The sequence below is a fragment of the Pristiophorus japonicus genome, chromosome 3, assembly GCF_044704955.1.
Source record: "Pristiophorus japonicus isolate sPriJap1 chromosome 3, sPriJap1.hap1, whole genome shotgun sequence".
Classification (NCBI taxonomy): domain Eukaryota; kingdom Metazoa; phylum Chordata; class Chondrichthyes; family Pristiophoridae; genus Pristiophorus; species Pristiophorus japonicus.
Window position 1 is genome coordinate 166,675,240 of NC_091979.1, and position 13,839 is coordinate 166,689,078.

The following is a 13,839-nucleotide window of genomic DNA, read 5'->3' on the forward strand; positions in this document are numbered from 1 at the left end:
CCAAATACACTGACGGAGACCTGAAGAAGGGAAACGGGAAAACAGAACTCTTTTTATCAGCTAAATAATTGGACTATTTATAAGATGAGACTGTGTCTGTATGCCACTGTCGGCATAATAGTGTTGATATATGACAGTTTTGGCGCACGGGAAGGAAGACAAAGGCGAGAGCTCCATGTAAACACCTTTTTGTATATGTCTTACGTTTATGCGGAAAAAGGGCACTTCACTAGATGCTGGGTGTGTTCACATATCCCTATACATTCCAAAGGGGGAATTCCTTTGCGCACCGTTCCACTGACCCTAACTGAGACTGTTAGATGGATTCAAAGAAACGATATTGGAACAGGTAGCTAACCGCACTGCTGAGGCTCTGGAGGGCATCACAGCTGAAATGGTAGCGATAAGGACCGTAGCATTACAAAACCGAATGGCCCTCGATTACCTGTTAGCTGAGAAAGGGGGAACGTGTGCCCTGATAGTGCAACATTCAGATCCTTACATTCCTGATAGTTCAGAAAACATAACCCACCTTGCCGATCACATAAGGAGGGAGGTGAAGAAGTTATCCACACCAGCAAAAGAACTTAGCAGGTTTGATTGGTTTCTGGGTGGATCTTGGAGATCCTATCTAATACATGGGGCAATTGTTCTCATCGTAATAATAATTACCTGCTGTTTGATTGTTGGTTGCCTTAACCTCTGCTGTAAAGTAATGATGACAAGGTTAGCAGACCCTCTTGTGGTCAAGGATTCCCGGGTTATGATCCAACAAACTAGAGAACTACTCAACAATGCAATACTCCTAGAATGATCCTAAATGTTATCATAGAATGATAAAAGGGGGGATGTGGATATCTGAACGGAATATGTGGAATTAAGGACAGTAAGGTAAACGGGATATATGAAAATGTATAAGCCATGGAAGAATAGCTGGGAGAATGTCAGATTGCAAATAGTGCAACATCAGCATAGCTAACAGTCTTTCTCAAGGTTTCAAGTCACTAATCCTGCCAATAACATCTAATTGTAACATGAAATAAATCTGCAGAATTGCAAGGTCTCAGTTAATAGTCACACCACTAGATTGAAACATTTAGAGGCAATACTTGAGCTTTCAAGAAAAAACATCTCATATAGATTGACTAATGAGTGACTGAGTTAGACTGTCAATCCAATTGTATTTTGTTATCTGATTTCAAAACTGTATAACTGTTGACACTTTACGATGTAACTTCACCTATCCGTAGGGAGTGTGTACGCTCTATCCAGAGAGTATATCTTCTGTCTGATAGGTCTTACTGGCCGGTAATAAAGACTGCTTTGTTCAAAGCACAAGAGGTATTCGACTCAGTAATTTTACTGAACCAGATTGAGGTAAAAGAATCCAGGAATTAACATTGGCACCGCAGTGGGAGATTTGCAGGTTAACTGTACAGGTATGCCTGGCCTAGTATGAAAGGCAGGCCACCATGTGTGATCCTCATTTTGGAGTTATTAATAAAGGACTAAGGTCACTACGGTTCAAGTACAACACATTGCCTCATGGAGTCATTATCAGAGCATAACGATTGGCGACGAGATTACGGACTTTCACACACAAATGGCTACCCTTGGTACGTTGCAGCAGTTCACCAATGGTGATGATTGGGATGCCTTTGTAGAGAGGCTCAACCACTTCTTCACAGCAAACGACCTGGCAGGCGACAATCTGGCCACACTGGCTGATAAGCGCAGAGCTATTCTGCTAACCAGATGTGGGCCCACTGTCTATGGCCTTGTCAGGGACTTGCTGGCACCAGCGAAGACAACGACCAAGATGTATGAGGAGCTTGTAACACTGATCCAAGAACAGCTCAAGCCCAAAGAGAGCATCCTCACAGCCAGACACCGGTTCTACACACACACACACAGACGGCTCGAAGGCCAGGAAATCACGAAATATGCTGCAGACCTCAGGAGGCTGGCGGCACGGTGTGATTTTGGCAACCACCTCACCGATGCGCTGCGGGACATCTTTGTCATTGGAATCGGCCATGAGGGCCTTCTTCATAAGCTACCGTCTGCGGATACCACAGTCACACTGCAGAAGGCCATCTCCGTGAGCTAAGCATTCATGACCTCGACCTGTGGCTCTAGGCAATGACTCATCTTCAGGACTCAAACCCGGCAAGTACTGTGCACAGAGTGGCGCCTTTTAGAGGCTGGACTGTAGAATGTGAACCTTCTCAGGGAAGAGAGAACAGGCCCCCCGAGTCCTTTAACTCAGAGTCGGCAGAGGGGGGCTAATCGAGTAGCTCCATGCTGGCGGAAGGATTGACAAAGATTCTTCTTTAAACTTGTACTCATGAAGAAAGTTACCTTCTATGGAAGAGACGCAAAATGGCAGGTAAAATTTCAGCACTGAGTGCTTGAGCCAGCTTCAAACAAAAAGGCAGGATGGGGTTTATAGGAGAAGGAAAGTCTAGATGAATTACTATGGTGACCACAACCGCAAAACCACTTGGAATTCAATTGAGAACAATATGATCCTGGATAAAGATACCAACACTGGGGTATACATACCCAGCCTGGAGCAACCTTTTTATGGAAAAAGGATTAATACTGTTTCAGGGACAAGATAACCAATCCAGACATTGTCAAAGACTGCCAGTATAGGAGTTGCAACTCTTCTGGCGTCAATAGGAGCCTACTCATGACCACTGTTGGTGAGGGCTCTCTCCCTCCCTACACCTCACCAAGTATATGAGGCAAATTGTAATTTGCCGGTATATCTTTAAGGGACAATCTTGTACATACTTTCTGTTACGTCGTGAATAAAGAATCTGACCAGATACTGTAAGCTTAAAGTAGTGTGTGACCGTAGTTCTTTATTACAGGTCTCTAGAGTGCCTCTCCAGCCTATGAGGCCTCCTTATGTACAGGCGCTCCCAAGGGATTGTGGGATCCCTTGGGACTCCAGGGGATGAGCCCTCTGGTGGTTAAACAAGGTATTTACAGGTTTACATATATAACACTTTCTACTTGCACTCAATTTCTGTCCAATCTGGATGTAGACGTGTGCTTTGCCAAGGTAGATTCCCAAGGTCTCACTGCCTGGTGATGAATCAAACACTTAAGATTCCAATACAATAATGGAATCAATTGCTCTGAGCCTGCATCCTTAGACAGGAACTTGCTTCACTTTGGATTTTTTTTTTTTTTAAATTGCCAATTTTTCTCCCCTTCCTCTGGAAGGACTTGAATCCTTGCTATGACATAGTTCGAAAGGTATCCTCATGGAAAGGAACTGTGGTAATTGATGCAGATTCTGAAACCAGTCACTGACACTGATCAGCAGCTACAAACCTGGGTTTGACTGAGGCTCATCTGATGAAGGCATGCTTGAGTAAGCAATAATCCCCTCACTCACCCCAACCTACCTCCCTCTGAACTTGCAGCACTCAACTCGCTCAGATCCAACCCCAACCTGGTCATCAAACCTGCTGACAAGGGTGGCGCTGTTCTTGTTTGGCGAACCGACCTCTACCTTGTAGAGGCTGATTGCCAACTCTCTGACATCTCCTCCTACCTCCCGCTGGACCATGACCCCACTGCTGAACATCAAGCCATAATTTCCCAGACCATCACTGACCTCATTTCCTCTGGAGATCTTCCCTCCACAGCCACCAACTCATAGTTCCCCAACCCTGCACCGACCTCCTTCCCAAGATCCACAAACAGGACTGCCCTGGTAGACGCATCATTTCAGCCTGTTCTTGCTCCACGGAACTTATTTCTTCCTATCTCGACTCTATTTTTTTCTCCCCTTGTCCACTCTCATTCCACCTACATCCACTCTTCCGATGCCCTGTCACTAACAGTTTCCAGTTTCCTGGCCCCAACTGTCTCCTTTTCACCATGGATGTCCAATCCCTCTACACTTCCATCCCCCACCAGGATAGCCTGAGGGCGTTCCGCTTCTTCCTCGAGCAGAGGCTCAACCAGTCCCCATCCACCACCACCTTCCTCCGCCTGGCTGAACTTGTTCTCACATTGAACAACTTCTCCTTTAACTCTACTCACTTCCTCCAAATTAAAGGTGCTGCAATGGAAACCTGCATGGGTCCTAGCTATGCTTGCCTTTTCGTGGGATATGTGGTACATTCATTGTTCCAGTCCTACTCGGGTCCCCTCCCTCACCTCTTTTTCCGGTACATTGATGACTGTATTGGTGCCGTTTCACGCTCTCGCTTTGAACTTGAAAATTGCATTCACTTTGCATCCAATTTCCACCCTTCCCTCACCTTCACATGGTCCATCTCCGACTCTTCCCTTCCCTTCCTCGACTTCTCTGGGGATAGGCTTTCGACCAGTATCCATTATAAGCCCACTGATTCCCACAGCTACCTGGACTACACTTTCTCCCACCCCGCATCATGTAAGGATTCCATTCTATTCTCTCACTTTCTCCGTAGCATCTGCTCTGACGACGTCACCTTTCACACTAGTGCCTCTAACATGTCTTCCTTTTTCCTCAACAGAGGATTCCCCTCCGCCGTGGTTAACATGGCCCTCGACCGTGTCCGTTCTATTTCGCGCACCTCTGCTCTCACTTTCCCCTGCCTCTCAGAACCAGGACTCCTTGTCCTCACCTTTCACCCCACCAACCTCCACGTCTAATGGATCATCCTCCGCCATTCCCGCCACCTTCAGTGTAATCCCACCACCAATCACATCTTCCCCTCCCATCACCTCTCAGTATTCCCATGGCACCTTTCCGTGCAAGGGCAGGAGATGCAACACCTGCCCTTTTACCTCCTGCCTTCCCACTATCCAGGGTCCCAAATACTCCTTCCAGCTGAAACAACGATTTACTTGTACTTCTTTCAATTTAGTACAGGTTGAACCTCTTTTATCCAGGATTCCCTCATCCAGCACCACCCCTTGTCCAGAACCATTCCCAGCCCGCCAGGGCCCTCCGACTCTTCTCAGCCCCCTGCATACTGATTAGTTGACTGATTGACTGACAGTCAGTCCAGTCAATCGGCGCACACACACACTTACCCCAACAGCAGCACTTAAAGGCGCATTCCACCCCAACACGTGACCTCCCCATATCTGGCAAAATCCCTCGTTCGGGACAGGCCAAGTCCAGAGGGTACCGGATAAGGGAAGTTCAACCTGTATACTGTATTCGCTGCTCACGATGTGGTCTCCTCTACATTGGGGAGACCAAACGTAGATTGGAAGACCACTTTGCGGAGCACCTCTGTTCCGTCTGCAAGTGTGACCCTGAGCTTCCGGTCACTTGTCACTTTAATTCTCCGCTCCACTCCCACTCTGGCCTGTCCGCCCTCGGTTTCCTACACTGTTCCAACAAAGCTCAACGCAAACTCAAGGAACAGCACCTCATCTTTTATTTAGGCACTTTACAGCCTCCTGGACTCAACATCGAGTTCAACAATTTCAGAGCGTAACCGCTGCCAATCTATGGCTCCCTCTCCTCCCGCCCCCCTTCCTCCGCCCCCCTCGCTGAGCCTGTTTCTTTTTTTCTCTTAGTCTCTAACGGCAGCTGGTCATTATTCCACCATTCACACCCTATTTTAATTTGGCCCATCATCTCCAATCTCTCCTGTCTTCCACCCTGTCATAGACCTTCTCTTTTGTTCTTTCTTCCCCTCCCCCTTTCAGTGCTTGTTAATTATGTGTTCTTTACGAACACTCTTCAAATCTGACGAAGGGTCATCAACCCGAAACCTTAACTCTGCTTTCTCTCCACAGATGCTGCCTGACCCACTGAGATTGCCAGCATTTTCTGTTTTTATTCCAGATTCCAGCATCTGCAGTACTTTGCTTTTATACAACATAAACTGAAGGTCCTACAAACTTGTTTTCAGCTAATCGAAGACTGAAAAGCAAAAATTGAAAAACTATGATGAAACTTATTTTCTATACCTTAAAAAATACTGAAAAAGAGGACTTAACACCAAAAATAAAACTGAGACATCGATAGCACGTTCTCCGGTGTGGAAGATACAGGTCTGAACACACTGGCGTCAAAGAACTAAAGGCCTACCTCACATTGATGGTGTGATACAGTACAATCTCAAAGCATCAGTTTTGTTAAAGGGATGATGCCCTAGGTGATATGCCCCTATGGATTATAATTCCTATTTACGTTTTGAGGTTGAATAAATAAAAAACAAGCATTTCTAAACATTTTCACAAAATTTAAAAAAGTGTTGTCAGATTACACACAGATCCCAATCAAGCAGCATCCTGACTCGATGCTAAACTGCTGTTAGTAGTCCATTCTGAATATTGCATTCATTACATTGGGTCTTAAATCGCGCTCCCTATGGGCGGGTACAAGGTGCGCATGCGCCCGTGGGGTCCCTGCAAGTTCCGGGTTTAGATATGTGAAGAGCATGCGCCTAAACGCGGCACTTGCGATCTGTCAAAAATTCTGTTGACAGATCGCACGCATGCAAAACGAGAGCGCCTCTCCAGACAGAGAGTTGGGCTTTTTGCCCAATGAATGTCCTTCAAATTCTTGCGGCTGAAAAAAGCAGACGCAAGGCCTGCTTTTATCAGCGCAAGACTTTTAAAGTACTGAAGGAGACTTTTTTAAGGTAATTTAAACATTTAAAATCATGTATAATAAGATAAGTTTATTTTAGACCCTTTAAAGTATGTAAAATGTTTTTTTTTTAAGTTAAATATTTGTTTTAAATAATTAATTAAATTCCATTTTTATTAATTTGAAGTATGTGGGTTTTTTTTTTAAGTTATGTTCAGTGTTTGTGTTTTCGGGGGTATTCCCATTCCTACTTATGGTGACCACCATAAGTATGAATGGGAATCGCCCTACTCTTGATAGGTTGGGCCGGCCCACGTGATCCCATCGATGCATAGAAAACCCTTTCGATCCTGTGATACATGTGCGTCAGCGAAGACCTTCACATAAAGGGCCAGGACCAGAAGTCTCCGAACCTCCAGGTAGATTCGTAAAAATTTTTCAGGTTGGAGGCATCCACCCGCGGGGAAGCCTCCGCCCGCAATTTCTGAGCCATTATCATTTAAGACAAATTCCAATTGGCACCCAAATTCATTAGCTCCTTCATTTGCCAGGGTATTTATATAGTCTAAATAGTAGCATTCGCCATGGCCCCTTTTTATGCAAATCCATGAACAAACAATAGGATGGGCAGTTTGGTGAGGTATGACTAGTTACCAAAATAGTGTGCTCCCTCCATCTAATGACTGGTATAACTCTCCTATTGAAGGGAATGTAAGTCAAGACCTTGGGCCCGAAATTGATGGCCTTACCGCCCATTGCCGCCGACATTCCTCTTGAAATTGCACCCAGTGCCACTTTCCATTTGGTGTGGAGCGGGCGGGAGGGGAGAACCACCGGGATGGCCAAGTGGCGCAACTGACCTTTCGGCCCCGAGATGCCATATTGATGCAGGCAGGAGTCAGCGCCAGAATGGGGAAGGACCGCTGGCTGGAGGCTGTTCTATCTCTGACAGTGAGTATGAAGAGCTGAAGAAAAAGGTTAGTAAACTTTTTTTTTTCTTTACAGCGACTTACCTGGATGGGGTCTCATGAAGGTGTGCTGATGTTTTTTTTTAATGATTTTCCTTTTCAGGTCTTTGACCCTCTGTGAGCCCGACTCCATCCTCGGCGGCACTTGGGCAGCAAGCACCTTTGCCGCCGAGATTGGGAGCTCCCACTGGCTGCGGCCCAGATTGGCAGCGTAAGGCCCTCTTTTGCTGCCCGCCGTCCTTTCAAGGACATTTTCGACGAAAACCACGGCCAAAGTACCTCGGCGGTCATCTGGGTGGCACTTGGGTGAGCAATTTCAGCCCCCTTGACTCAAACTTAGAGCTTCAACCCTCTACCACCAGTTGTACCAGGGCTTACTGGACCCTTCTGAAAGGGAGACCAGACCTAAACCACTCCTGTGCTAAAGGCGGAGAGTGGAATCAAGTAAACTACCTTCTATAGCTACCAGGAAACCTGTCTCATGCCGTAGTGTTAAAGGCGTCTGGGTCCCTAGTATGAAACTCGAATATTCTTTTGCTAGAGCTAACAGACCGCACTCCTAAAAAGAAAAGTAATTTTCTTCTAACTTTATAGATCCTTTGTATGCTTACCAAATGTACTGAACAAACTAAATGAATTAATTTTAGCATTTCACAGTAACTGTGGCCTATATTTTTATACATTATTTTGTATAAGTGCACAGTTCTTCAACTCCAGTCTTAAATACACAAACATTTGTTTTTTTCTTTGCAGATTTGTTACCGAAAATAAAAATGTTACATTTTTAGTTTATTATACCATCACCATACAGTAGTCCTGCCATTTTTTGAGGGGTCCAGGACTCAGCATCGCTGGATTCTTGCACGGGTCAATGGGAAACATACACAATTTAAATTATTTTTCTCATATAGTGCAGTTTGTTACTAACCATACGTGCATTTGTGTCCCCCAATGATTGAAGTTCATACTGGATAGGCTGCCCGTTCTGATCCATCAGCTGGAACTGCTCAGTGGACAGAGTCTGAGCCTGCTGGGAGACCGGTACTGTTGGATTCTGAGAAGCAGAAGAGTCATCCGTAATGTGTACTGTGATAGGAATGACAGTGATGGGATCATTCCTTCCAAACGCAGATTCTCCATCATCTATCCAGGCTAATTGCTTTGAAGGTAAAAAAAAACACACCCAAAAGCTGAGTTTGGTAACCTTTGTACTTCAGCAGCAGCAAGGACAGATAGTTAAACAACACCAGGGTGACAATCTGAAAGACGTTTGGCTGAAGGGACCCTCAATCTTTAATCTAGTGGGATCTAACAAAAAAAGGACCGAAACTGCCCCTACTAAAAGTAGGTGCACCTACCCTTTTTGGAGATTTTTCTCCATCCCAATCCATGGTATCTGAAGAATCGAGCAATATTCAGGATTTTATTTTGTTTTCTCCTTCCAGGCGGTGTTGAAGGGCAAAAGTGGTCTTGCAGCGGGGGGGACGTCGATCGGAGTCACCAACGCCATGCTGATGATGTCAGCATGTTGCTGATGTCAGTGCAACGCGAATGTGCCGCGTCGCGCCACAACGTCCCTCCCCTTCAGTTAAAGGGGAGGGACGCTGCAAATGCTGCAGCCACTTCAGTGGCACCCACTGGGCCACCAGGAAGGGTTGCGGCTGGGCCAGCGGCTCGGGACCCAAGAGGAGGTGCCGGGCTGCCTGTTGGAGGCCCGGCCAAACTCGTGGTCACCATTGTCGGGCCAACCTCGCCACCAGTCGATAATTAAAATAAAACGGTTACCACGGCAGTGCACCCTCCCTTTAAAGGTTGGATGTGCCATCCAGCCACAAACAGCTTCCCGTCGGGGAAAGTGGTCAGTGGCACCAACCGGCGGCGCTGCTCCTGCGGGGCAATTTCCCATGCGGGGCGGAAAGGGGGTCACCGCCTCTCGGTAGGGGGTTGGCGCGTGCCCGATAGGACGGCAACACGGGCGGTGTGGAAATGTTGGCCGCACCCACATTAAAGATTGCAGTTAGCAGAGGATGGTTTCGATGCATTGACTTCTGGGTTATGGGCCCAGCACGCTTCCGCTGCGCCACTCTGCTGCTGGTCACGGGCGGTGTGGAAACCCGGTCCGCGGTTCCCAGCCCGGGGTAATATCGGAAAGGTCGGCCCATCTGCCTTCCCCCCGCCCCCCCCCATCCCGGCCCCCCCCCGTCCCCCGGTCGGTGCGGCTGGTAATGAAACTTAAGGAAGAGGGCAATTTTGGCCCCAAAGGGTGGTAGAAGTTTGGAACTTTCTTCCACAAATGGCAATTTATGCTAGATCAATTGTTAATTTTAAATCTGGGATTGACAGCTTTTTGTTAACCAAAGTTATTAAGGGATATGGACCAAAGACGGGTTATATGGCGTTAGATCGGAGATCAGCCAGGATCTCATTGAATGGCGTAACAGGCTCAAGGGGCTCAATGGCCTACTCCTGTTCCTATTTACCTTAACTGAGGATAGGGTGGCACAGTGCCTAGGTGCCAAGACTTCTTAACCTTAGCTGTATCATCGGGGTGGGTGCCGAGCGGAGATTGGGCAAAGCTCCAGAGACTGACAGCAAATTGGAGGACATGTCACCAAAGCCATTCCCACAACCTTCAAAGTGGCGCATGTAGAGCAGCATTGAAAGACATCATGATATTTGCATTACCTGCAATTGAGCATTTATTCTACCCTTTTGGAAATTCCCACATTTTGCTTCTGAAGAATGTTTCTGGTGCAGACCTTTCATTGTCTGTTGCCTCCAAACATACTGACTGACCTCCTGCCTGTTTCTGACATTTTCTGTTTTTAAATCGCACATTTGTTTTGTCTAGTCTGTGATTTTACCTGGAAAACTTGTTGCTCTGCCTCAGAATCCTGAGTTATGTCAGCATCTGGTCCCAATAAAGTAGTGCTCCTCTCCATACAGATCCCATCCTGACTGACATCTTCTGCCATCTCAGAAATAACCACTGAAACAAAAAATTAAAATGATACTTAGAAATCAAAACAATTAGAACCAAGCAGAAGTATTTAAAGATACAAAGAAGCAAACTTTAGTTAGACTGGAATTCATACAAAAATCAGAGAAGGATAATATAAAATGCATAGGAGATAGGAATTCAACAGAAAGGCAGACTGTAGAAAGAAAGACTTGCATTTATATAGCATCTTTCAAGGCCACCAGACGTCTCAAAGCGCTTTACAGCTAATGAAGTACTTTTGAAGTGTAGTCACTGTTGTAATGTGGGAAACATTGGATTGGGTTTAGCTGTAATGCTGCCCATAATGGAATAACTTGCTAACATTCACTGTCAAGGCTCACATATGAATAGTTTCTTGGGCAAGATACTGGTGGCAGTTAGTACCCTTAAAATCACATGGTATTGAAAAAGTTCTCTCTTAGGGACAGTGACTTTTTTTTCTGAGCCCTTCTGTTCAATTCATATGACATGGAGCAGAGTACTTGAAATATAAAACGGACAGATGACAATAAGTTATGTAACTAGGATACAAGTGCAAGTCACAGATTGCATTCAAAATTATTTGGTCCAAAAGGGTGAATGGGTTAGTTTGAATAAATGCGAGGTGGCACACATCGGAACAGACAATAAATGTAAGGATGCAAGATTAAAAGCTTTTCTGAACTTGTGCATGATTTATCTTTGCGGCAAGCAGGACAAAGTTTGCAGAATCCTTCCTCAACAGATTACAGAAGAGTCCAAGATAGAGTGGAATGTATATAATGTGTGAAAGGAATGGGCGTGGGTAGGCTGAAAAGGACTCTTTGTTCATGCATTTGTATGTTATCAATGGACATTCCTTCAAATGTACATATGTTTCATGTACCAATGTGCATTTTCTTACATTTACTTACACTATAATCCATCCACTATTCGTTAGCCAATCCACTTAATTGTCCAAATCTCTTTCAATGTCTTGATTCTTTGCTGTACAGGTTACCTGGCAACATTACAAAATGTTATATCATTACAAGTACCCTTCCCCTCATTATTTATGAATTTAGCAGCAGGGTTCAAAACAATCTCTATTCGACAAACATTTAGCACCTCTGCTCTCTATTTCTTAGCTAATATTCAATTCAGTTAGCTCATTCACTAATAATCCTATTATATTTATTAATGACTTCAGCATGGGACTCTATCTTTTGAATTTCCAAGTAAATTATATTCACTGTAAAGCCCTACTCTGTTCATTTATGGTGTGTTTATACGATAATGTTCATGTCACTGCAAAGCGATTTCTGCATCACCACTCCAAAGATAAGTTCTATTGGAAGCAATTTTGCACACTGCTGGGAGTTAACTTTGTATGTAGTATAATTACAGTGCTATGCCAAACTGGTTATAAAAGGTGCTCAGAGGGTCCCTCGGAGTATTGCTTTGAAGTTTAGAGGGTGCAAACGCTCCCAAATTCTATAGATGAGTTCAGCGCATGCATGCAAACATGTTGCACAGAGCTCTCTCCTGGGCAGCATATTTATAACAGACAAATAGGGCCCAAGTTTCGGGCCGCGCCGCCTGGACACCTGTTTCTCGCGCCAGAAAGTGCGCCTAAAAAAAAAACTTACCTATTCTCCGGCTCCCTGCAGGTCCTCTGCAGCTGGGCGCGGCGCAGCACGAGCTGTAGGAGGCGGAGCCAGGTCCCTGCGCTGAAAACAGTGCCAGGACCTCTGCACATGCGCGCTACAGTGGCCACGCGCATGTGCAGTAGCTCCTGGCGCCCAAAACTGTGGGAGGGGCCCGAAGCACGCAGCCCCTAGCCCCGGCCGAATGGCCTCATTGGGGCTGCGTGGATAAGGCTCCTCCCACCCGACCGGACCCCCGCTCTCCCCCTCCCGCGACGCTCTCTCTCCTCCCCCCTCCGACGCTCTCTCTCCTCCCCCCGCGACGCGCTCTCTCTTCTCCCCCCCTCCGCGACTCTCTCTCTCCTCCCCCCTTGCGACTCTCTCTCTCTCCTCCCCCCTTGCGACTCTCTCTCTCGGCTCTCCCTGCGACTCTCTCTCTCTCGACTCTCGCTCGCCTTCCCCCTTCCCCTCCTCCATCCTCTCTCTCGCCTTCCATCCCTCCATCCTCTTCCCCATCCCTCCATCCTCTCCCCCCACCTTCCATCCCTCCATCCTCTCCCCTTCCTCCTCCCACCCCCTCCCCCTCTTCCCTCCCACCCCCTCCTCCCCCTTCCACCCCTCCATCCTCTCCCCCCCCCTCCTTCCCCTCCCCCCTCTCCCCTCCCTCCTCCTCCCCCTTCCACCCCCCTCCCTCCATCCTCTCCCCCTTCCACCCCCCTCCCCCTCCATCTCTCCCCCTTCCACCCCCTCCCCTCCATCCTCTCCCCTTCCACCCCCTCCCCTCCATCCCCCCCCCTTCCACCTCCCTCCATTCCTCTCCCCCTTCCACCCCCTCCCCTCCATCCTCTCCCCCTTCCACCCCCCTCCCCTCCATCCTCTCCCCCTTCCACCCCCTCCCCTCCATCATCTCCCCCCCCCCCCTCCCCTCCATCCTCTCCCCACCCTCCCTCCATCCTCTCCCCCTTCCCCCCCTCCCCTCCATCCTCCCCCCTTCCCCCTCCCCTCCATCCTCTCCCCTCCATCCTCTTCCCCCTTCCCCCCTCCCCTCCATCCTCTCCCCTTCCCCCCCTCCCCCCATCCTCTTCCCCCTTCCCCCCTCCCCTCCCATCCTCTTCCCCCTTCCCCCCTCCCTCCACCTCTTCCCCCTTCCCCCCTCCCCCTCCATCCTCTTCCCCCTTCCCCCCCTCCCTCCTCTTCCCCCTTCCCCCCCTCCTTCCCTCTTCCCCTTCCCCCCTCCATCCTCTTCCCCCTTCCCCCCTCCATCCTCTTCCCCCTTCCCCCCCTCCATCCTCTTCCCCCTTCCCCCCTCCATCCTCTTCCCCCTTCCCCCCCCTCCATCCTCTTCCCCTTCCCCCCTCCATCCTCTTCCCCCTTCCCCCCTCCATCCTCTCCCCCTTCCCCCCTCCCCTCCATCCTCTCCCCCTTCCCCCCCTCCCCTCCATCCTCTCCCCCTTCCCCCCTCCCCTCCATCCTCTCCCCCTTCCCCCCTCCTCCCCCCATCCTCTCCCCTTCCCTCCATCCTCGCCCCCTCCCCTCCCCTCCATCCTCTCCCCTGCCCCCCTCCATCCTCTCCCCTTGCTCCCCCCTCCATCCTCTCCCCCTTCCCCCCCTCCCCTCCATCCTCTCCCCCTTCCGCCCCTCCCCTCCATCCTCTCCCCCTTCCGCCCCTTCCCCTCCATCCTCTCCCCCTTCCCGCCCCTCCCC

At 48.3% G+C, this 13,839-nt stretch overlaps 1 protein-coding gene across 1 annotated transcript in view; it reads right to left on the minus strand.

The window, feature by feature from the left end:
- Positions 1 to 13,839, minus strand: part of LOC139254652 (calcium-responsive transcription factor-like) — a 118,921-nt gene that overhangs the window by 100,888 nt on the left and 4,194 nt on the right. The window contains exons 2-4 of the mRNA XM_070873783.1: positions 11,425 to 11,510; positions 10,395 to 10,519; positions 8,459 to 8,689 (exon numbers count right to left, since the gene is read on the minus strand). Coding sequence (XP_070729884.1) covers positions 8,459 to 8,689; positions 10,395 to 10,505 — 342 coding nt within the window. The 5' untranslated portion in view covers positions 10,506 to 10,519; positions 11,425 to 11,510. The remainder of the gene's footprint in view (positions 1 to 8,458; positions 8,690 to 10,394; positions 10,520 to 11,424; positions 11,511 to 13,839) is intronic.